General features: G+C 35.9%; 2 protein-coding genes and 1 long non-coding RNA gene across 3 annotated transcripts in view; 1 reads left to right on the top strand and 2 right to left on the bottom strand.

The window, feature by feature from the left end:
• Chic (profilin chickadee) overlaps nt 1-1,255 on the bottom strand; it is a 38,476-nt gene extending 37,221 nt beyond the window's left edge. The window contains exon 1 of the mRNA XM_077426113.1: nt 998-1,255. Within this exon, the coding sequence (XP_077282239.1) occupies nt 998-1,108 (111 nt within the window). The 5' untranslated portion in view covers nt 1,109-1,255. The remainder of the gene's footprint in view (nt 1-997) is intronic.
• Nucleotides 1,256-4,934: 3,679 nt separating this feature from the next.
• Nucleotides 4,935-23,256, bottom strand: LOC143908430 (uncharacterized). The gene is made up of 7 exons (XM_077426093.1): nt 23,087-23,256; nt 22,503-22,969; nt 22,114-22,421; nt 13,809-13,964; nt 13,620-13,745; nt 13,232-13,543; nt 4,935-6,080 (listed from the first exon to the last, which is right to left on the bottom strand). Exons 1-3 carry the CDS (start codon nt 23,143-23,145, stop codon nt 22,123-22,125), a joined length of 825 nt encoding a protein of 274 aa, XP_077282219.1. The 5' UTR covers nt 23,146-23,256; the 3' UTR covers nt 4,935-6,080; nt 13,232-13,543; nt 13,620-13,745; nt 13,809-13,964; nt 22,114-22,122.
• LOC143908431 (uncharacterized) lies at nt 20,924-22,754 on the top strand. The gene is made up of 2 exons (XR_013260140.1): nt 20,924-21,108; nt 22,281-22,754. It is a non-coding gene; the product is annotated as an uncharacterized LOC143908431 (long non-coding RNA).
• Nucleotides 23,257-25,368: the final 2,112 nt, after the last annotated feature.

Raw genomic sequence — 25,368 nt, 5'->3', positions numbered from 1 at the left:
CAGAATCGATCCTCGAACCGGTGAGCGAGCGCGACTAACGCCCCATGTGCCAAGAAGAATACTCTCATCGCTATCTCTTATCGTCGGTCATTCTACGACGAGTGTGACAAGGACACGCGTTTATTCGCGTGCGCTCTACAAATGATCCGATCGATTCGTCGTCGCGTATCTTCGAGGAACGGAGCGGAAGATGTCCGCCGTCCACCAAACGGCTCGTCATCGTTCCAGGGACTTTCGCGACGGTGAGGATCTGCCGCCGGAACGTGACAATGTTCGTTGATGACGATACAAGGTGTCGCATAGCGACAGAAGCCGACCAAGCCGACCGGCCGGCCGGCAGCCGTGCACGTCTACGTGGCATTATATTTCGGGGTTAGAAAGCGATCGACGATGTGCATGCCGCGCGGCGCAGTGTGGCGAGACGCGGCGCGGTGCGGCGCGGTGCGGCGCGGCATGGCGCGGCACGGCGCGGTTCGGTTCGGCTCACTTGTTCGAACCGGTTCATCTCGTGCTCGAGCCGAACGAGCTCGAACCGAGAACCGCACGGACGATCTTCGCCAGAGAGCATCTGTTCTCTCTCTCTTTCTCTTTTTTTTTTCTCTCTCTCTCTCTCTCTCTCTTTCTTTTCGCGCTCTCACTCTCCTCGCTCATTTGCACTCTTTCTCTCACAGGCTTGCGAGGCTTGTCTCCCTCGCACGCCGACAAAGCGCGTTTCATATGCGCCTTACCGGAGTAACCGGAGGGCTCTTTTACTCCGCACACTTTCCCTTTTATCGAGGGGGGCGTGCTACCAAATCTATTTGTCCCGTGTCTCTCTCTCGTTTCTCGCTTCTCGACCATCTCCCACTCATTCGATGTTTTCCTCCTTCCCACCCTCTCGCTCCCGCACACTCACTCTCTCACTCACTCACACACACTCTCTCTTTCTCTCGCTTTCTCTCTCTCCCTCTCTCTCTCTCCGTTTCTTGGTATATTCTTTCGAACTTCTGCTACTCACTTCAAATCCCTCAGATTTCGCCCATACATTGCCATCGTGTCCGGCGATCGCCGCTTTGGTAACACACCTAGACGCGAGCAGCTGCTTATCAACGTAATCCTGCCAGCTCATTTTTGAACACAAGGAGGGGAGGAGAAGGCGACCGAAAACCGTTTCACTACGCCACACTAGACGACCGCAACCCGTCACCAACTGCCTCGTCTCGCGACTACCGATACACGCTCCAAACTCCGAAACGCCGGTCGTTCCGCCACCCCCCCCCCTTTCAGCTTACTGCTTTGCCCCTCCCAACGACTATTGTGCCGTCATCGCCAAGTCGTCCTTCGCAGACGTTGCTCCCTCTACCCGATTCTTCTGTAGGTTGGCACCCGATCCCCTAGCGGATAAAGTCACTAAGTTTATAAAAAGCCTTGTGTACACGATACTAGAAATCGGTCCGAGTTTCGGTTTAAGCCAATGAAACTGCTGCTTTTCTGTAAGAGCTGCAAGTTGATTGGCTTAGGCCCGGTTTCACCAACGTGATTTAAAGGCCATTGCACGTAACAATGTTTTAGTTTTAATCGTAAGGCCGTAAGAAAATAAACCAATCACACTCGATTATTCTTCAAGCGCGAGGAGAATAATCGACTGTGATTGGTCTCTTTTCTTACGGCCTTACGATTGTGACTGGGTGCGTTCAGCCGATACTCCGCTAGCCTAGCAATCGTGAGCAGTCGCTCGTTTTCGCTCGTTTCCTCTCCTTTGACCCAATGGATTAAAAGGAAAGGAAACGAGCGAAAACGAGCGACTGCTCACGATTGCTAGGCTAGCGGAGTATCGGCTGAACGCACCCACTAAAACTTTGTTACGTGCAATGGCCTTTAATCTAATCGGTCGATTAAACTCACTCTTCGTCTCTTTCTAGGGGAACAGTTGGAAAGAGATAAAAAGTGAGTTTAATCGACCGATTAGATTAAATCACGTTGGTGAAACCTGGCCTTAAAACAAAACTCGGACCGATTTCTAGTATCGTATACACAAGGCTTAAGCCCGGTGTCCACGATGCAAAAACTGTGTCCAAGTTTCGGTTTAAGCCAATGAAACTGCTACTTTTCTGTAAGAGCTGCAAGTTGATTGGCTTAAACCGAAACTTGGACCAAGTTCGTGCGTCGTGGACACCGGGCATTAGGCTGGGTCAATCCATTTAAGGACGAATTTTCATTTGCAGTAAAATGCTGCAGCAGTTCAGTAATTTTCTAAAAATTATTTAGTAATTTTCAGGAAATTACTAAATTTGCTTGTAAAATGCTGCAGCAGTTTAGTAATTTTCTAAAAATTATTTAGTAATTTCCAGGAAATTACTAAATTTGCTTGTAAAATGCTGCAGCAGTTTAGTAATTTTCTAAAAATTATTTAGTAATTTCCAGGAAATTACTAAATTTGCTTGTAAAATGCTTCAGCAGCGAGCAACAGTTTAGTAATTTTTTAGAATTACTAAGTAATTTCTAGGAAATTACTAAACTGTTGCTCGCTGCTGCAGCATTTTACTGCAAGTGAAAATTCACCATGTAACGCTACAAATGCTTTGAAGTATTCCTTTTCTCCTTTCTTTCAATGAAGAAAGAAAAAGAAAAAGAACGCTTCGAAACATTTGTAGCGTCAAGTGGACCACAGCCACCCAGCAAACGAAAAAAGATTGAAAAGAATTAAAACGGGATTGCCAGGAATTCCATTTTGTCCAAAAAAAAAAGGGATTGAAATAGTTTCAATATAGAATAGACGGAATTCAATGGAATTCAATACAGAAATTTTTAATTCCTAGCAATTCCTAGTTTATTCAATGGTATTCATTTCGTTAACGGAATCAATGGTATTCAATGGAATTCATGACGAAACTGTCCAATCCCTAACCTGGCATTCAGTGGTATTCATTTCGTTACGTTTTTGTGTCGGAATTGAATGGGATTCAAAAAAAGCAAATTCTTTCCAAAATAAGAAATTCCATGATATTGAAACTATTTTAATCTTTTTGGACAAAATGGAATTCGGAAAGTCCTTAATTGAATTCCTGGCAATCCCGTTTTAATTCTTTTCAATCTTTGAAGTACCGCAATACGTAAAGCAGAATTTTCATGGGCAGTGAAATGCAGCAGTAGCGAGCAGAGGGCCTATGACGTATATTTTCACGAAGTAAAAATGCGAAAATTATTATTCCTAAAATTATTTTTATTCTTGGTATAAAATCACGTGGCGTGGCCTTTATTTCCGAATATGCTTCAACTTTGGAGAAGGATTTTTTAATCCGTAAAGCCAAAAAAAAGATATCTGTGCAAAACAAAGTGTCGGTATTACAGACGGGTATAGGATCCTCTTAACTGCATTAAAAATGTCAGACAAAAATATCGAAAAAGATTTTTAATTAACATTTTTTGTTATAAACTAATTTAATTTTGATGTTCATTAGCCAAAGGCTAATTAAAATTTAAAAAAAATTAAGCAATTGTCTTTTAAATTATCAAAAGAGAAAAATTATATGTAAAGGGAAAAAGAAAAATAACAATTTAATAAATGACAACTTAATTATATTATGCGATAAAGATTATCAAATTTTTAACAAAAATAATTTTTTATAAAATTAGAATATAAACAAAAACAAAGAATATTAAATTGAGAAAAATCAAATTGTATACATCACTTGTTTCACATAAAAATAAAAAATAATTGTTTATAAAATTAGAATATTAACACAAAAACAAAAAATATTAAATTTAAAAAAATCAAATTGTATACATCACTTATTTAATGTAAACATGTATTGCCATTGTTTTACTAGATTGCACGCTCACAATCTTTGGTTTATTTAAAAAATTACATTTATTTTTTGATGATCTTAATTTAAACAGACAATATCTAACAATCAATTTATTTTTTAAGTTGTGACAATTAGGAATAATAGAGTAAGGGAGTTTCTGAAATTGAGATATAAAGTATTGTTTAGCATTTAGAGTTGAATTTGATAAGACTCTTAATTCGCAAGTGGTTTCTTAAAATTTGATCCATTGCCAGAAAAAATTTAAATAATATTTCATTAATAAAATATAATGACTCGGCGTTGCTAATACGTTTTAAACGTGTTAATTTGTACTTTTTTTATCCCACTGCTTATATGCATATTGCACAACATTTTTCCCTTCTTACGATGCATTGTAATATATAACCGGCGATGTAATATAAAATATTTTGTTCAATATTGTTAAGTTGAATTGTTACATTGATAGTTGGTGTAGAATCTTGCATAATAATACTTTTACTTTGATTACTATTTAGATTTGTGTTATTATTATTACTATTGTTATTATGCTTATTATAATTACCATTAATATTATTATTATTAATGATATCACAGTTATTTTCCTTATTGCCGTCCTCTTCTTCTCCCTTCTTTTCATCATTAGCTCTAGTCTTTTTTGTATTTCTCTTTTCTAAAATTTCTAAAAACTCTGATAAAAAAGTTCGATCATCTTCCTCATAATTGTCGTGGCTTACATTTGCCATATATATATTATTGTGAAATTGTGATTAGCTTTAAATCATTTTTAAATTGAATGAAATTTGGTGTAGGATGTTTTTGCCGTACAATGCAAAAAACATTTTCTAAGCAATCTTGGCTGAATCTCGAACCCATAACAAAATCAAAACCCTTATTCAGTAAATATTCTGATAGTTGAATATATGACGTAGTGGATATCACAGCTGATGTTTGAAATGGTTTCCAATTTTTATCCTTTCCAACTTTTAATTCAGAAAAAAAAGTTATGGCTTCTTTGAGAAATGTTATGGTTTTATTATACTCCTCCATTTTTCCCCCAAAGCAAAAAGAGGATGGCGCGCAGTTATTATTTCAAACCAACGAGCAATATATTTTACAAACCACGACGTAGATTTATATGAAACTTTGTTTTTTCTTCAGCTAAAAAATTTAATGCCGAGCTAACATCATAATTCAATACGTTAGATGCGCTACTAACCCGCAATCTTCAAGAAATGATTTTTTGTATTTAAGTATTCTTCACGAAGCTTTAGCCAGCATAAAATCCAAATCTTTTTGTGTTTCAACTAATTCTTGTATATGACTTATTTTCTACTAAATTCGTAGGTAGATTGTACTTATCTACAAAAGTTTGAGATATTTTAATGTATTTATTATTTAAAAATCCACTTTTAATATTTTTAAAACAGTGTAAAATATCACCCAAAAACCATAGTTTTCTTTCTTCATCACAAGGATGCTTACAACAATTAGATACGCGAGAAAATCTACTGGCATTAATACCAAATAATGTCTACAATCCCTGATTTGCACCACCCATATCAGAAGTTATGGTATGAATACGTAAGCCTATGTTTTCACTTTTCTTAATAACATTATCGACATTTTTTAAATCTACTCCTTTTAAAGTTTTTGTAGTAAAGTGATAAGTAATAACTATTTGTTTCCATCGACTAGCAATGCCAACAAGCATGATAACTAAAGCCTGACAAGCTTCTTGTTTACTTTTGTCAGGTAAAGTTGCTTTACCGATACATTTTTTACTTGAGTTATCGTAAAAAATACCAGGTGTTAAATGTACATTTCATCTAATACTACAATGCAGTCTTTATCGGTATCCTTTTTAAAATGAGATATTTTTATACTTAAGAAATCAAAAACTTCATCAATAAGCCCTGGTTCAAACTTTATATTCTCTAATTTTCTTGTTAATGTACGGACTGAAGGCAATGGATGTCCTTGATTTAACAATTCATGATATCCAGAATTTCCGCAAGAAAACTTTAATTTATACCCTTTTACTAATGTGGCATGTGACACTATTTAGGTACTTTCTTATACTGTCGGTTAATGATTTTAACTTGTGATCCTCATTAAAAACAGCAGAAATCGTATTATTAACACGTACTTGTTGTTTAAGTTTCTGAATGCGGTTTAGAAGTATTTTTTTTTGTTTTTTGTGTTGCGTCTGCATTGTCTTTATAACTCGCGCATATCTTTTATTAACCAATTTCTCCAACTTGAAAATTTTCTTTGCGTCTTCATTGTTTTTTGCTGTAAAATTAACGATCATTAAATTATTTAAAATTTAATAGTATATAAAGAAGAGACAGTGTGTGCATAAATAATAATTATATATACATATATATATATATATATATATATATATATTTATTAACTTTACCAACAGCCAGAAAGTGGACTTGGTTTACAATCATTTCCTTAACCATTCATACCTACATCCATTCCACGGGTACAAACACGTCTAATATCCAATGCCTAATAACCTAATAACTTATTATAAAATTTAATATAAACATTCGCCTTAACAACATAATATTACATACATTATTGTATCTTATTGCACTATTACCTACCCAGCAAACGCAAAAGGATTAAAAGATATTAAAATTTTTTAATACCTTTGAATCCCTTTTTTGGCGGAATTAGATGAAATTAGATGGGATTCGAAATGAGATGGTCCAATCCCATGGAATCTGTTAGAGATTTGCTTCCGTCGAGCATTTATTTCCTTTACTAGTTTCATGAAAACACATCGTAATGTATAATACATTTTTGTAAAACCCGCGATACTAGGGATAGAAGCGCTCCTACCGGACGATACGTTTTTCACGTGATAGGCGCGAGCGCAGCGCGGGCGATCGTTTTTTTGTTAAGACCAATGGCGGCGATGTCCGCAGTGTCGTGTGTAATCTCTCTGAGTAAAGACGTACATTCTTAAAGCAAACGAGTTATCTTTGCAATCCCAAACAGAATCCAAAAAAGAAATTTTCAATTCCATCCAATCCTATGGAATCCGTAAAGGTTATGGAATTGCATGGCATTAGATGGTTTAGGAAACGTCTCGCGCCTCCGTTGGGCGACCAAGCGCCGTTGTCCGTCGGTGAGCTTTTGTGTATTTAGCCCGAAAATGAAATTTGTAAGATCTGTCAGGCCCCATAGGGGGTCCCTTTACATAGCGGTCGAGACGAAACTTTGAACTCGAGAAGATGCCCCGGCAATGCGACGCCTAGCGGCGTCGACGCGAACTGCCGGTAATGCAGATACCGCGCGTACCGCCACAGAGTTCAACACGGACACTTTTCAATCCCTATCCTGGCATTCAATGGTATTTATTTTATTGTCAGAATAGACGGAATTCAATGGAATTCAATACGGAAATTTTTAATTCCTAGTTTGGCATTCAATGGTATTCATTTCGTTAACGGAATCAATGGTATTCAATGGAATTCATCACGAAACTTTCCAATCCCTAACCTGGGATTCAGTGGTATTCATTTCGTTAACGGAATTAATGGTATTCAATGGAATTCATCACGAAACTTTCCAATCCCTAACCTGGCATTTAGTGGTATAATATTTTTCTGTCGAAATTGGATGGGATTCAAAAAAGACAAATTTTTTTTTTAAATAAGGAAATCCATGATATTGAAACTATTTCAATCCCTTTTTTGGACAGAATGGAATTCGGAAAGTCCTTAATTAAATTCCTGGCAATCCCGTTTTAATTCTTTTCAATCTTTTTTCGTTTGCTGGGTAAGATCACAGCCATTCGCACAGTCTGTTAAAATCCTATATCTATTTTCTTTTTCTTTCGTATTTCTTTCCCTAACAACATTCAACAATATTTCCGCTTTGGTAAAGTCCAGCTTATTGTTCCAAAGTTTTTCTAACCTTTCCTTACTATCTTTTCCTAATAGAAACCATTCCTTTGTCATCGTACATTCCTCAACGTAGTGTTTCATACTATCCTTCCCTTCCTTGCAAAAAATACACATACTCTTCTCTTCTTCTAACCAATATCTATTACCTAATTCTAAGTTACCACATCTTAAGTTCAATAGAGCCCTGATACTGTCCCCTAGGTCCTGCTTGTCTATATTATCCATCCTTAGATAGCTGGGGCCTTCCAAATTCTTGTTTAGTTCCCTATATTTCTTATTATATCTTAATTCTAAGATCTTACTTTCCTCTAGCTGCCTCTGTACATCCGTATCCCTGTTCCTCATTTCATAGACTAAATTTCTCCCCTCCCTTCTCAAGGCTTCTACTGCTACCACGCTCCAACCATTTCCTATTAAAATATCTCTCCCTCTCTTTTCCATATCTATCATTCCAATCATTACTTTCCTTCTCCAACCAACACTTTTTAATCCATCGTACATCATCTGCTTCTCTAATTTTATCTTCATATCTCATAACCCTAATTCTCCACCCTATCCTAAGTTTGCTCATTCCTAATTCTCTAGAAATCATATATCTTGGAGTACAAAACTTTAAATTGAATACCCATCTAGCGTAATCCATCATTATCTTTTCTAAATTTTTCTTTTCTTCCCAACCCCATAGCTCCACACCGTATGACATTACACTCCTAACTAAATATCTAAATAACATTCTTCTTCTAATAAAATGATTCCTACATATGCTTTCTCCTAGACCCCAGGTTCTGTTTGCCACAATCCTACCTTTTCTACACAGTTCTTTAATATGTTCTGTTAGCTTACCGCTTCTGTTAAAAACAAATCCTAGGTATTTAAATGACTTAACCTCTTCGATTTCTTTTCCTTTATTTCCCCATTTCCATTTTTCTGCCTTTTCCCTACCTTTTCTATTGAAAACAACCATCTTAGTTTTATCCGTACATAAAATCATTTTTCTTTCCCTAAAAAATTTCCTAATTGTATTCATTATATCTAGCATCGCCTCGCTATTCTTAGCCAAGAACATCATATCATCAGCGTATTCCAGCGACCACACTCTTACATCCCTCAGCTGAATACCACCTATATTTCTTTCTTCTAGAACTTTCCTAATCTCCGCCATATACAGGTTAAATAACATTGAACTCAGAACACAGCCCTGCCTAACTTTGTTATGTATATTTTCTTTGTTAGACCTTCCTTTGATCTGATCGCAGCTTTCGTAATCGCATAGACGCTTTCTAACTTTCCTATCAGTTCCTCTTCTATGCCCATCTTCCTGAGGATCCTCCATAGCTGCCCTCTCTCCACATTGTCAAAGGCTGCCTTTAGGTCAACGAAAAGTGCATACACTTTACCTTTCTTTCCTTTCTTATCTACTCTCTGTGTTAAATGATCCAACACAAAGATGTTGTCCATCGTTGACCTACCTCGTCTAAAACCTGCCTGGCTTTCTGGTAGCAGATCCTTCCTCTCTACTGATTCTTCCAACCTTCCTCTAATAATTTCCGCATATATTTTATACGCTGAGCACAGAAAAGAAATACCTCTATAGTTTCCAACCGTGTTCTCGTCGCCCCTCTTATGTAGCGGTACTATAATGGAGGTTCTCCAATCTTTTGGTAGAATTCCTTTCTTCCAAACTTGATTCAGAACTTCTACTAGACCTTTCCTAACCGCACTGCCTCCATACAGCCAAGCTTCAAGCGGTATTCCATCTATACCTACAGTTTTGTTTTTCTTCAATCTTCCTATCGCCTCAGCTATTTCTTCTACTCCCAGCGATGAGTCCGTAAGAACGGGTCTTTCTTCTACAGTTCCTATAATGTTTTCTTCTTCCTTGTCTTCCACCATCTCTTCCGTACCCCCGAGAAACTCTTTAAAATATTTCATCCATTCCGCACCTCCTATTTTATTTTCCTTCCAAACTTTTTTCTTCCTCTTCCTATTAATAAATTTCCAAATGTCTGTCCCGTGCCTTAGGTTCTTCAATTCCTCCTCCTCTTTGATTCTCTTCTCTTTCCTCTTCTGTTCAAATAGTGTTTTCATACTGTTCCTTTCTTCCATATATCTCCTTCCTACCTTTCCTTTTCTCCATCTCATGTATATCCTCTTCACTTCTCTTTTCTTCCTAGTACAGTTTCTGTCTTTACCAGTCTTTAAAGCCAATCTTCCTGTTTCTAATTTTTATTTCCTTCCTTATCATAGCCTCGTGAACTATCTCCTTGAGTTTGTTCCATTTCTCTTCAATAGTCAGCACTTGGTACGCATCCTCCCAGATAATCCCTTCAGTTTTCTCCTTATAATTTTCAATAGCCTTCTTATCCCAACAAATTTTCCATCTTGATTCTTCATTCCTTATCCCCCTCTTTTCCTTCTTCATGGACTTCCTGGTTCTCATCTAACGCCCAATCTCTTTCATCCAACAACGCCACTAAAAGCATGTGATCTGAGCCCACTCTCGCATCTACCCTAAATTCTCTAATTCTATCATAAATTTCTTCGCACGCAATCATATAATCTATTACGGAGCTACCCCTTGCGCCTGTAAATGTATATTCGCCTTCCCAATCTCCTTTTGTTAAACCGTTCAACAAATACCATCCCTTACTTAGTATACATTCTACTAAATTTCTATCTCCATTACCTATTACTTTATCTTTACTTTTCCTTTCCCACCCTCCTTCCTCTTCCTCCCCGCCGCCTAATTCTCCTATTCTAATATTAAAGTCTCCTTCTATAATCACGTGTTCTCTATCTAACTTCTCAATCCAACTGTCTAGAATCTCTTCCTTCCTATTCCAACCCTCCCTGTTATATAATATGATGTTTATTATACCTCCTTCCTCAAATATTTCTGACCAAACTAATCCTTCCTCTTCCATCTTTACCAATTTTGTTCCTTCTTTCCCCCATTCCTTTCTTTTACCTAGAATAAAACCTCCTTTTGCCCTTCCTCTCTTATGGACCCTGGTAGCACTACAGCATTCCCAGATATGCGAATTCGGTAACCTCCCTTTAAGGTAGTCGTCTCGTCAGGGCATGTATTAGATAAAGTTTTCGATTTCGGATTTTATATCAAATTATATGATCAGCTTTGCAGTCAATTTTTTCTGTGGCTCTTTACCGACTATTTACTCTAGAAAATCGATCTCAAAAATCACAACTTTTGCATTACTTCATACAGACGGCCAGAAAAAGAAGGCTCTATCACGGTTTCAATCACATACTTTCACATTTTTCGATTAGATGAAGTGAGAAAATACATTGCTTTTTGTACATTAGATTTCGAAGAATTTGATGCAACCATAAAATATATAGTTTACCGGAGATTTCGCTGCTAATTTTTTAGTTTATTTTAGTGAAAATGCGGTAATCGAGCAGACATTTTTTGGTCAAAGTGAAGTTGGGAAGACTTGGCAACGCCGCCTGGCTAATCACTGTAGTTGCAGGTTATGGGGCTCGTCTTTCTTAGCCGAATTGGATAGTGATTGACACCCCTGTCATGCGTTTTGAAACCCTTTCTCAGTAACTGTCAACATTCAATCGAAAAGTATTTTTCTCACTTGTAACCTTTCTCGACGACTCGCATGATCAGCTGATCAAAACGGAGTCAAATGAGAAAAATCACATAATTTGGAAAAAGTAACATACTTTGTCACGTATGAAATTTTACACCATAATTCATAAAATTATTTTTCCCTTAGCAAAAATTGCCTGAAATAAATTTCTGAACGTAAAAACCTACAAACAGTCACATGACTAGCATGTAGCGAGACGCCTACCTTAATCGACTCCCAACTTTCTAAATCGATCCAAGTTTCACAAAGACTTATAAAATCAAAACTAGTAATATAGTTCCAGAAATCTCTATCCTTGTTATGTATTCCTGCTACATTCCAAAACAAAAATTTCCTACCTTTATTCCACGTTAACCCAACCTTCCCCTCCTCCCTGCTCTCTTTTCTTCCTTTCCTTTTATCCTCCCTTACCCTTAGCTCTACCACCTTCTGGCTCACTTCGCTAAATTTTCCTCCACGCTCTTCCCCTCCCCTCCCGCCGCTTGACGACTTTCATTGCCATCCCTGTCATCCGAATTCCTCAATACCTCCGTCCACGATTTCCATACCCCATTTAATCTCACTCTCGCAAAACCTACCTTAATATCCAACCCTTTGCCTTTCTGAACCTTGGCCTATCTATGAATATCTTCCTGCACCTTCCTTTCCTCCAAAGTTAAGTCGTTCTCAATAAATATATTTCCACCCTTTAACTTGTATTTATTTCTCATCACTTCTTTTTTATCTTCCTCCTCCAGTTTAATTACCATAACAGTGCCGCTTTTTCTCACATAACTAACGTTGCATCTAACACCAAGTTTTTCTAGTAAAAACTTCTGCGCCCATTCCTTCCAGTCTCCTACTTGATCTAAATTTATCCCTCTCACTACAACATTATTTCTTCTTTCATCTTTTTCTTTTTCTTTCACCCATTTTTTTAACTTACCTACCTCTCTAACGCTTAACCTATTCTCGCTTACAGTAGAATCTGCGTAACTACTTCCCCATCTACTCCTATTTAGCTGGGACGTCTGGATAATCCACTCTCGCTATCATTTCCTCGCTCTTCACTTTCACTACCGATCTCTGTACCGTTCTCATTATCTTTGCCTCTTTCGTAACGTTCCACCCACCCTGACCATCTATTTTCCAGATCAATTACTTTTCTCTCAATTTCCCTTAGTCTTTCTTCATCTTGTCCCTCCTTCTCTTTACTATCCTCTACGTAACGCATAAAACTTTCTTTTACCTTTTCAATTTTACCTACCTCCTTGGTAATCTGATTCTTTACCTCCTTTATTTCCTCTCTGATTGCCCTTATATCCTGTTTTACATCTTCATCACTAAAAGTTACTGTTTTACCTGTTCCTATTGTTAATTTCCGTTGTTTATCATCCACTTTATCGGTCTTACCCCTCCTTACTCTACCGACTCTACCGCTACCTCCGTTACCTACGCTGCTCGCGCTTCCCGCGCTTGGCGAGTTATGCCCGATCTACAATAGCTGTAGTAAGCTGTAGTAAGACTCAAGATGTAAGAAATTGACCAATCACAGTCGATTATTCTCCTCACATTCGCCTGTAATTGGTCAATTTCTTACAGCTTGAGGCTTACTACAGCTATTGTAGATCGGGCATTACGCGACGCCATAACCTCCCGTCCACTGCTCACTCTTCCCAGACGGAAATCTCCCTTACACGGCTATCCCTATACCTGCCTCCAATTACACCGATGCCGCGATGCAGATACCTCTAAGCCGCTTGCCTACTTCTCCGCGTACTCGCTCGCTACACACAACCGCTCAAAACTCTCTCTATCACGCCGCACAATTTTCACCCATCCACACACTATCACGCCCTCTAACCAAGTCCAAATAATAATTATATTAATAACAGTTTAAAAAGATAACATAAATACTTACAACATTTTAACTGCATGTTAGAATCAAATAAAACGTGAATTTCTTGATTTGCCGAGTTAATTTCTTGATCACAACTGTGTTCAGAATTGTTTGAAGTTTCCGAGTTAATTTCTTGATCACAACTGTGTTCAGAATGATTGTTTGAAGTTTCCAAGTTAATTTCTCGATTTGCCGAGTTAATTTCTTGATCACAACTGTGTTCAAAATGATTGTTTAAAGTTTCCGAGTTAATTTCTTGATTTGCCGAGTTAATTTCTTGATCACAATTGTGTTCAGAATGATTTTTTAAAGTTTGTTCTTCAATATACTCTTCTAAAATGAAATCAAAGTAATATCATTTACTTGCCAATTTTTTTATGATTATTATTCGAATAGTATAAATAATTACCTAAAATAGTTGTAAGTAAAAATAAAGAAAGAGTTGGCTGGTCAAAACGATTGGGAACTGCTGTTGGCTTTAATTTTTTTTCCCAATTTTTTGTGCATTTTCCCACATTTCATCCAAAAAATGTTTCTAGAATAAAAAATATAAGTTAAATATAAGTAAATTCAAATCACAAAAAACTTGAATACTTACTTCACATAATATTGAATATTTTTTAGGAGACCACTTATCACGCCCCACATTTTTTATCCATTTTGCTCTTCGGTTTGGAGAGGTAAAGAAATGGCACATTTTGAAACCTTTTTTACTTGAATTGCCATAATTAACTGCTTCGCAATATCGCATTTTCTAAATAATTTATATTTATTAATATTAGTTAATGTAATTATTTGATGATTTATAGTTGAGGTTATGTATTCTCTATATATATTCTCATTTCAGTGTTAAATGATAATATAAAATCACATTCAATTGTAATAAAATTGGATTTATTAAGTACAATACTTACATTTTTATTTTTTTTCACTTTATCAGTTATAATATTTCTTATATTTCTTCCTACCTCTTTTTAAAGTACAATTTCACCATGACGCTCGACGCTGGATTCGAGCATCAAAACTAAACTGTGTTTAGCTTTGACGGTCGACGCTCATTTCAGCCAATCCAGTGGTTAGGTTATATTTCGCGGCCCTCTGAATCTATCACGTGACCAGATTTGACGCTCGAATCGAGCGTCGAACGTCATCGTGAAATTGTACCTTTCGGGGAGCACACACTTTTGCATAAAGGTGCCTTTTCATGCTGACGCTCGACGCTCATTTTCAGCGACAAGAAGGTCGCATGACCACACGTGACGTCGGCGTCAATTGAAATTCATGAAAAGGAAAACAGCGTCAAAATTTCGGCGTCTTCGCGCTGCTTTGGCTTTGATGCTAAAGCTGAGAAAATCCAGCTTTCTTTGCTTGACGCTAGCGTCAGCGCGAAATCACGTGATTTCGCGATACGCTAAAACGAGTGTCCCATGAATTCGCACCTTTAAGGTGTGAATTGACGCCGACGTCACGTGTAGTCATGCGACCTTCTTGCCGCTGAAAATGAGCGTCGAGCGTCAGCATGAAAAGGCACCTTAACGCATAATGCGTAAGCATAAGAAAATTGATTGGTCCATATACATGTGCATAAGGAAATAGACCAATCAATTTTCTTTTGCGCATTATGCGTTGTGCAAAAATGTGTGCTCCCCACTTAAATTAACATTAAAAATTATTTTCGTGATTACGTAAAAACTATTAACTAACAAACGTTCTAATTATAGTCTAACAATCAATAACAAACGACTAACAATCGATTCGTAAAAAAATGTCATAAGTCGAAGTTGTCCGGCTAACTTCTACGAGGTCGATTATATCGCCAGAAATACAAATAGTCACACTAATTATTTTGTCATGTTGGCAACTCTTTAATCGTTTAATCAATGATTGAAGGCCTAAGCAGAATGGCTGTCTTATAACCTTAAGGCAGTGTTTTATGCCTTAAGCCTTTGTTTTATGTAACGCACAATACTGTGTTAATGTTTCCTGTCTTGTGTAGTTATACGTCGCGTATACTACACAAGACAGGAAACATTAACACAGTATTGTGCGTTAAGCTGGTCACACACACTTTCCGTAGAACGTAACAGTAGGATTTCGACCAATCGCGTTGCTCGATTCGAAAACGTACGGCCATACGTTCCCGAATCAAGTAACACGATTGGTCGAAATCCTACTGTTACTGTTACGAAAAAGTGTGTGTCCGGGGCCTTACATAAGACAAAGACTTAAGGCATAAAACACTGCCTTAAGGTTATAAGACAGCCATTCTGTTTAGGCCCTAAGACAAAAACTTAAGGCATAAAACACTGCCTTAAGGTTATAAGACAGCCATTCTGCTTAGGCCTTAAGTTAATTTTAATCGAAGTAGCCCCATAGAGATATAAGAATAGAGTGCGCGAGTCATAATGCTAGCACGTAAGAAGCTGCGATATAGAAATAGAAAAAGAACGCTGCATGTAGGCCCTTTCTGTCTTTGTCTACGCGCGCATGCAAAACAAAGACAGAAGGGGCCCACGCGCAGCTTTCTCTTTCTATTCCTATATCGCTTTTGCAGCTCGCTCGCGCACTCTATTCTTATATCTTTATGAGTCGCCCTCATACTACGTTTACGCGAGCGTTACTTCTGTAGTAACTTACGATATATCACTCGTTTACGCGGAGTAAATTATCGCAAGTTACTACAAAATCCCGTTTACACGAACGAATTATCGTAAGTTACTACAGAAGTAAAGCTCGCGTAAACGTAGTATCAATGTGCCACCGAGTTAAACTAATGCGCTCTTTATTAATCGAAAATTATCTATATATCCTGCTCCTATACGCTACTAACCGTATTTATGCCTAAATACGTATGTCAATACCCCACTTGCCATCGTAACTACCTGCTGTCGAATCGCTATCTCGTCGACTAAATTGCAAAAAATTTATGTTTTTAATTTACAAATTTTACATTTTAAAACTTTAAATATATAGGCAATTCCACGTCAAATCGGACAAGATTTAACCTCGTATTTTTTAAATCGATTGAAACTTTTTTTACATGAAATATACATAAAATAAGCAGATACGTATTTTTTTGTTTGTCCAAAAAAATTTTTTTACAAAAGTTATGAATAATACAATTTTCGTCAAAAATAAAGAAGTCATCTACTTTACAAATTAATATCTCTGATTATATGTGTCATAGAGAAATATTCAAAAAACCATTTTAAAGCTAAGAAGGCAATCTTTGAAAAAAAATAGTTTAAGTTACAAAAAATTCCAAATTTTAATTGTTATTATAAGCAATTGAAATGTTTAATTAATTTTTTCACTAAAAAGTACATTTTAAAAACTTTTTTAAATAATGCTATTTTATTCTTTATTTCATTCTGAAAGTACACATATTTTTTTTATGGAGAAACGATGGATTCTATTTTTTATATAATTTTAATGATTGAGGCACCGCGCCGCGCCGCGTCGCGCTGTGCTCGCGTCTCTAGTTCGACCAAGTAGCGTGGCGCATTCTTCGGAAATCTTTTATAGGAAGAAAATACAGTATGAATTACATAACTTATAATGTTGAATACAATCAATATTATACAAATTACATTTTTATTATAAATATTATATTTTGAAAATAGTGCAGTATTTTTGTTAAAGTATATCGTTACTGTACTGTATAATTTAATTTTTCTTTTCGTTTTGAATTGCTGGGATTTTCCGTAACGGATGTTACGGATGGTCTAATCTTTTAATTCTTCTTATCGAGAAATTTTTATAAACAATAAACACAGACTTTTAGCGCTCTACGGCAAGTCTCTCGATTTTTAAACCTGTGAGTAATCTCAAGTGTTTTTAAGATTGTGTTTATTTTAGTATACTTTTGCACTTAAAACAAGTAACATATTATTACTTTTTACGTTATTACATTTTCATCTTCTGTGTGAAGTTCAACAAAATTGCAATTTTAGCAACGTAAGTACATAGTAGAAACTGTGTGTAATTCTGAATAGTGCATAATTCTAATTTACTGTTAGTAGTTAAATCTAAAAAACGCTTATTGCAACAATTTTTATACACTTTCAGCAACAAAATCTTGGAAACTAGAATCCAAACATGGATGAAAACAGTTATAAAGTACAGTGCTTTAATCTTACGTAAAACTCGGCTTTAGTGCCGAATTAAGACCAAAATATTGTATCTTAGCTGGAGCAAGCGATACATATACAGTTTGCGTGTGTGCAATTCACCAAAATGTAAAATTGATGCTTGATGGTGACAAAATTGAAAAATTGTCTCAAAGTATGACTAAACCTATAAGAACGTATCGCGATTGCTTAAACCAAATTATTTGTAAAAATGCAACAACAGATTGTAATTTGAATCGTTGCAAAAAATGCCCAGGAACAACAGATCTTATTAATTCGTTACAATCTGTTTATGATAAAGAATTTACTGACACAATTGTGTATAAACAATGGGTTACTGTTGATCGAGCAACATTGGAAACGATGCAGACTTCTGTACCAGATTTTTTAGAAAAATTGTCATCTGTCTTACCAAAATTATTATAACATAAATTTTATTGCTCAGCAACAATCAAACTTCTTAAAACATAAAAAAGAAAATTTAACAAACAAGGAATGCATTGTAACAGGTAATTTTTCGGAAAACTATGCATTTGTATTTCAAGATGCAATTCAAGGAGTGCATTGAAACAATGACCAAGCAACTATACATTCTTTTGTTATTTACTACAAAGAAGAATCAACACTGAAACATAAAAGCTTAGCTGCAATATCAGACTGCTTGAAACATGATACTGTTTCTGTTCACTTATTTCAAAGACAAGTTATTGAAATAATCAAGAACATAACAAACGATGTAAAAAAAATTATTTATTGGCGGTGCTGGAACACAATATAAAAACAAGAAGAATTTTATCAATCTCTCCCACCATTACGACGACTTTGGCTTAACTGCAGAATGGCATTTCTTTGCCACGTCTCATAGGAAAGGACCCTGCGACGGAATTGGCGGAACAATTAAAAGATTAGCAGCAAGATATAGTCTTCAACATTCAGATGAAATTATTAAAACTCCAAGAGATTTATTTAACTGGGCGAAAATAAATACTCCAAATATAGAATGTTTATACTTTGATAAAGCGGAATATAATAATTATTTTAATTTTTTAAAGCCACGATTTGACTGCGCTGTACCCATAACTGGTACAAAAATATTTCATTCGTTTATACCAATTGACAAAAAACAAATTGAAATTCGAGAGTTTTCATTTTCAAGCAAATGTTCTATCGTTAATGTAATAAAATAATCTTGTGATTTTTTAAATTGTATTATTATTTAATTGTATTATTTTTAATTGTAAGCGAGACAAAAATTTACATGACGACGGTTTGCCGAATAATATTTCGTTCAGATACTGTGAAAGCGGATGTTTATTATTATACGACCGATATCGAAGAGAAGACGATGCTGACGATAAAAATAAAGCAGACGGTGACATAATCGTTAAAAAGACGAGAGACACTATTTCTCACTCTTAAGCTCCGATTCCAGGAATCAAAATTTAGACGAGAATACGAATAATTTAAGATTTGTTAATTATTATAACCATTCCAAAAACGAAACTTAGCTAGCCAAAGATAAAGCGTTATGTACAATGTACAATTAATTAAACAACATCCTTTTCTCGAAACGAAAGAGATTATTGCATTATTTTGGAAACACCATTAAGAATCCTATAATATATTACTCATATTAGTCCCCAAAATACAGGTGGCGAAGTAATCGACGGCATCGATGCGCCGCGCTTACTTGGTCGAACTAGAGACGCGAGCACACAGCGCGACGCGGCGCGGCGCGGCGCTTCAGTCATTAAAATTATATAAAAAATAGAATCCATCGTTTCTCCGCATAAAAAAAAATATGTGTACTTTCAGAATAAAATAAAGAATAAAATAGCATTATTTAAAAAAATTTTTTAAATGTACTTTTTAGTGAAAAAATTAATTAAACATTTTTCAATTGCTTATAACAATTGGAATTTGGAATTTTTTGTAACTATTTTTTTTTTTCCAAAGATTGCCTTCTTAGCTTTAAAATGGTTTTTTTGAATATTTCTCTACGACAAATATAACCAGAGATATTAATTTGTAAAGTAGATGACTTCTTCATTTTTGACAAAAATTGTATTGTTCATAACTTTTGTAAAAAAAATTTTTTTGACAAACAAAAAAATACGTATCTCAATCAATTTAAAAAATACGAGGTCAAATCTTGTCCGATTTGACGTGGAATTGCCCATATCCTCCTTCGTAAATTTTGAGCAGTCATCTAGCACCAAATATCACTTACAGATATAGAGTCTGGGAAAAAGTTCCTAAAAGTTTTATGTATATATTTGTAAGCTTTTGATGGGAGCGTCCCGTTTGACCACGTTACGATTGACCACAACCACTCACAGCCCCCGGTGCCTGAAGTTTTTCCACTGGCCAATCATATATTTTTATTTTAAACCAGTCAATTGACAACGTGGTCAATTGAGTCCCACTCGCTTTTAATGAGTAGAAATGTAACATGAAAGCAAACACCCTCAGTTCTGCAGAGTACTTCTTTTTTGCACCTATTTTCCATTTAACAGCCGTAAAACGAATATGATACGATGCAAGCTTGTGCGCAGGCGCATGACTAGATTTCGTATTACATTCATTTTACGGCTGTTTATTAAAACTGTCAAGGAAAAGGGGTAGACTTAACTTCAACTCGGAGTATCTTCAAAGTGTGCTGAAGTTATCTGTAGTGTTATTTTAAGCAAATATCTTTTTATTTGGAAATACTACGCAAGAATTCTCAACGTGTCAATTCTCAACATTTCTCGCTTCTGAAGTCACATCTCATATGAGATGGGAAAGAGTTCAGAAGCCTTAAAGATCTCAATATCTCTTTATTACCAAAGTTCAGAGAAATTCAGCCTAAATAAAAGGAATAATAACATAATTCTATTGATGTACACGATACTAGAAATCGGTCCGATGTTTACGCGAGCGTTACTTCTGTAGTAACTTACGATAACTCCTTCGCGTAAACGGGATTTTCCTTTGCGTAAACGGGATTTTGTAGTAACTTACGATAATTTACTCCGCGTAAACAAGTGAATTATCGTAAGTTACTACAGAAGTAACGCTCGCGTAAACGTAGTATGAGTTTCGGTTTAAGCCAATCAACTAGCAGCTCTTACAGAAAAGCAGCAGTTTCATTGGCTTAAACCAAAACTCGGACCGATTTCTAGTATCGTGTACACAAGGCTTTAGTAATTACATTTTTACTCGTTTACCCTTTTGCTTACTGTATTCTTCTTAATTTGTAAGAGCTATCTGGTATAATTGGTTAAATAAATAATAAATTGAAGGAAGGTTAAACGGCCAAAATTCGAGCAAAGAAATTTTAGATGTTAGTTTAAAGTTAAAATTTAATAAAAATATGACGTGTATGTAATATTTGCGTTTCGACCTACTTGGTCTTCATCAGGAACGTTCTAATCAATAAAATTACATTGATAAATTACGCAAAATAGATATAAAAGATTGAGAGGGACAATGGCTGATGGTCAATTTTAAAAGTCACGTTACAATAAAAGAGTTATAACAATTTTCGTCGTTAGACAAGTGCGAAATTAAAGTTCTAAAAATAAAAAAGTGCAAAGTAATGTGAGAACCGACTTAGTGATCGTTGTGAGAATACAAAAAAGAAAACCATAAGATTATTTGGATCATCCGAAGTCGAATATGAATTTAAAATAAAAAAACTTACATAAGTGATTATATAACGTGAAAGGAAAAAGAAAAAAGAAAAGAAAAATCTCGATCAGCCAAAGGCGTCTTGTCTATATAAACGTAAATATTATATACACATATTTTTAATAAATTTTAACTTTAAACTAACATCTAAAATTTCTTTGCTCGAATTTTGGCCGTTTAACCTTCCTTCAGCTTTGCTATTATCAAACGTATGTATCTTGTTTGTATTAAATAATAAATTCCTATCTTATTAATAATTTAACATATGTAATAAAATGATCATTGTATACAAGAAATTATTTATTTTTCATGTATAAATTTTTTTGTGATAATGTATATACACAGTTCAGATATTTAATTATTAAAATATACAATTTCTACAATTGAAACTAATCGACTAATTGATTTATAGAAAAGATGTTACAAATTTACTTTGGTAACATTCAGCACACTAAGAATTGCTTGATTTTCTCAGAATCGTAATTATTAGAGATCCTTAACCAGAGATCGGACAATGTGCTGTCGTAAGGTCAAACCGGATATAACGTTTTTCATGGCGGTTTATTTAGATTGTTAAATAAATATTAGAGCTCGGAAAAAGAACCGGATAACCGGGTATCCGGGTACCCGCCCGCTTGCCCGTTGTGTACATGGATCTAGACCGATTCTGCGAATATCCGGGTAACTCGGGTACCCATATCGTACGAGTACCTAACTCAAATTGTCTCTGGATACCCGCAGAACTTGTCCAGATCTGTATACAACAGGTAACGGGCGAGTGGATGGATCCCCAGATACCTGCAGGGTATTCTGAGCTCTAAGTTTGACGAACACTTATGGCTAGGTCGGCTAGGATTTCTACTTAGCTTTATATATCTTTCTCTCTTGTAAAGTGGATGGATGAGTGAAGTTAAGAAAAAATGTAAATTATGTCATTTCTTGGCTGTAAATGCTGAAGTAAATAAATTCTATATATCTTTCTTTCTCACATTTGCGGTTAGATCTCAAACAATGAAGCCAATCAGAGATTGTTAACGGGTTTGTCTGATCTCTGGTTAAGGATCTCTAGTATAATTATTACTATTATATATTTTAAATTACCATAAATTGTCAGCAGTCGTTTCCGACAGCTTTCTGCTTCAAATGTTTTATAAGTCCTTTCAACAACGTTATGCGATTAGTCAATCTGTTTCGAGCTTGCTGTAAAGTTTTAATTTTTCTTTGTTGTTTTGCTATGATTCGTTTTGCTAACTCTAAAGCTCTTTCAGCTTTCTTAGGTGTATCAAGATCTGAAATTGTGATGTCACCAATGTACCGAAAAGTACGTGCAGCTTTGACAGGTGTTTGGAAGCATTGAATAGTTTCATAACTCGGCAGTGTAGATGCACGATTTACTATTGCACAAGTTTCTATAAGAGTGAGCAATCGTTAATTAATTTATTGATTACAATATATTTTAATCAAAGACATAAAAATACAGTAATGTTTACCTTCTAATGATATAGTGGGATCTTCGTCGACAGATACAAACTCGAAGTTTCCCTTGTCCACAGTTCTATTATCAAAGGTGGCATTGTCAACGTCTACCTTATCAAAACTTATGTCATCAACGATTTTGTCATAAACGATTTTATCAGTAACAGTTCCATCATCCAAGTTAACATTCTTGACATCTACATTGTCAAAACTTATGTCGTCAATAGTTTCATCGTGGCAACTTTTTAATTTTTTCAGACAATCTTCGCGCACGATTAAATCCGAATGTTGACGCAATTTCTTCTTTCTGATAATAGATGGCACAGCATTGGGCTTAACAATCGTACCCTTATTAGCTTTGTGTATTATATCGTCTTTTTGAAAATGATTCGAACATAGTTTAGTAGCTGTGTTTAAAACTCGCTCATCAATGCCACAAAAAGTTAGCCACTTCTTACGAGATTTCTCGTTTTTCGGAAATCTATTAAAAATAAATAAAATTAAATTTGCAATATGAACAAATATCGTACAAAAAAACTAACCTAAATTTTATCATATAATTCATTGTGTGTACAAAATATTAAATATATTTACTTACGTATAATAAGAAACTGATTTATCTCGGTTCCCACATAACAGGCAATATGGATTTGGCATTCTTTAAATTAAGCTATAACTTTTTTTCAAATAAATTTGTTCACTTATCACTTGCGTTCGATGACTTCGAAGTGTCACGTGGTCAACATCATACTATCATACATCTCTTCCCCAACGGTAACCATAGCAATGACGATATTGGCGCATGCGCATTGCGAGCGATTGGAAGTATTGGCTACGGTGCAGTGGGGGCAGAGTGCACCCCGATAAGGTTTCCGAACGGCAAATAAAGCGGGGAGCACACACCCCTTAAGGCTGCGTTCGGGAAGCGCGCTATTAGCGCTATTGCATCATTTTATCTTTATCGCTCATCAGGTGTAAAACAAGGATAAAATAAGCAAATAGCACTAATAGCGTTTTCCCGAACGCACCCTAAAGGTGCGAATTCATGGGACGCTCGTTTCAGCGTATCGCGAAATCACGTGATTTCGCGCTGACGCTAGCGTCAAGCAAAGAAAGTTGGATTTTCTCAGCTTTAGCGTCAAAGCCAAAGCAGCGCGAAGACGCCGAAATTTTGACGCTGTTTTCCTTTTCATGAATTTCAATTGATGCCGACGTCACGTGTGGTCATGCGACCTTCTTGCCGCTGAAAATGAGCGTCGAGCGTCAGCATGAAAAGGCACCTTAAGAGCACAGTTGACGGAAAGTCGACGGCAAGTTGACTTTTATAAGCCGACTTCTAGTCGACTTCTAAAAATGACGGAAAGTCGACTAAGTCGACTTTTAAATAGTCGACTTAAGTCGACGGAAAGTCGACTTCTAAATAGTCGCCTTAAGGCTGATTTATAGAGGCCGTAACTGTTGATTTAAGCCGTAATCTTTAAGAAATTGACCAATCACAGTCGATTGTTCTTCTCACATTCGACTGTGATTGGTCAATTTCTTAAAGATTACGGCTTACATCAACGGTTACGGCCTCTATAAATCAGCCTTTATAAGTAAAAAGACGGAAAACAGTCAAGAGTCAAGCGGCGCGTCATGCATCATCAATATGGCGGCGAATCTCAAGGAGGCTGAAGGAGATAAGCCCCTTGCACAATGCCAGGCAACAGGGAATAGGAACAGGGAATAGAAATCAGAAATCATGTATAAATGCAGAATAAACAGCGACACATGCAATAGACACAGAATTTCCGTTACGTTGGAAATTATGTGCCTATTGCCTATTGCCAACCAATCAGAGCATTCGAATTTTTTAGGTTGTAATTAATGATTTTTTGGTTATTTCCTGTTCCTATTGCCTGTTGCCTGGCATTGTGCAAAAGGCTTTAAAGGCCATCGCACACAAAATTGCATAGGCTGCATAAGCATAGCATAAAACCGCTGGACCAATGAGCATCTTATGTAAATCAATATGGCGACTTTATGCTGGATGCTCATTGGCACAGTATATACAGTAGCGCAACTCTCCTGGGTTGCGTTCCAAAATTCACTCTGAGTAACTAAAATCTATAGTTTACGTCACGCACACTATAGCATTTTAGTTAACTAGAGTGAATTTTGGAACGCAGCCCTGATTTCTTGTTGTCCAAAATGGAGTGCGCATGCGCGAAATAAGTAAGCGCCCACTAACCCTATCTGAACGTCGTTCTCTGAACTTCTTTCTCAATTGCTCTTCCTTTCTCCGTTCTACTTCGCTCCCTCTTAGAATTTAAATTGTCAGTTAAGTAAATGCCTATCTGTATTGGAACAGAAATTTGGAGGAAATTAGCTCAATTAGTCACTGAATGCTATTGAGAGCTGTTAGAAGTGTTTGACAGACTTTGAATACGTTTATGTGATTAAAGTGAAAAGAGTTTACAAAGTATAAAGACAGTGAAAGAATGAAGTAAAGAAAAGTGAAGAAAGTGATAAAAGTGAAATAAGTGATAAAAGTGATAAAAGCGAAGAAAACATAAAAGAGAAATTTTTTTCTAAGGGAATAGTTAACCTATATAAATATTATATAAGTTTTCAATTCTCTTGGAAGCACTTTAATCTTAGCTTTGTTTTAAGTGTTGCTGCATAATAATTAAAAATGAATGCGATAAGAAAGCCAAGCTGTGCAGTACCAGAGTGCGTTAAGAAGTTTATTGATGTGCAACAATATTTTTTTAAATTTTTAAAGGAACAAGACAAGTATAACACATTGCTTTATATAATATTATTATTTTTTATATAAATTATATTGCTTCCTCATAGAGGAAGTTTTGTTTTCGTAAAAAATTTTTTTTTTGTTTTTCT

The sequence above is a fragment of the Temnothorax americanus genome, unplaced genomic scaffold (genome assembly GCF_048541705.1).
Source record: "Temnothorax americanus isolate GAGA-0224 unplaced genomic scaffold, ASM4854170v1 Scaffold95, whole genome shotgun sequence".
Classification (NCBI taxonomy): Eukaryota; Metazoa; Arthropoda; class Insecta; order Hymenoptera; family Formicidae; genus Temnothorax; species Temnothorax americanus.
Note: the sequence above shows the minus strand (reverse complement) of the source record. Positions and strands in the feature narration are given on the sequence as shown.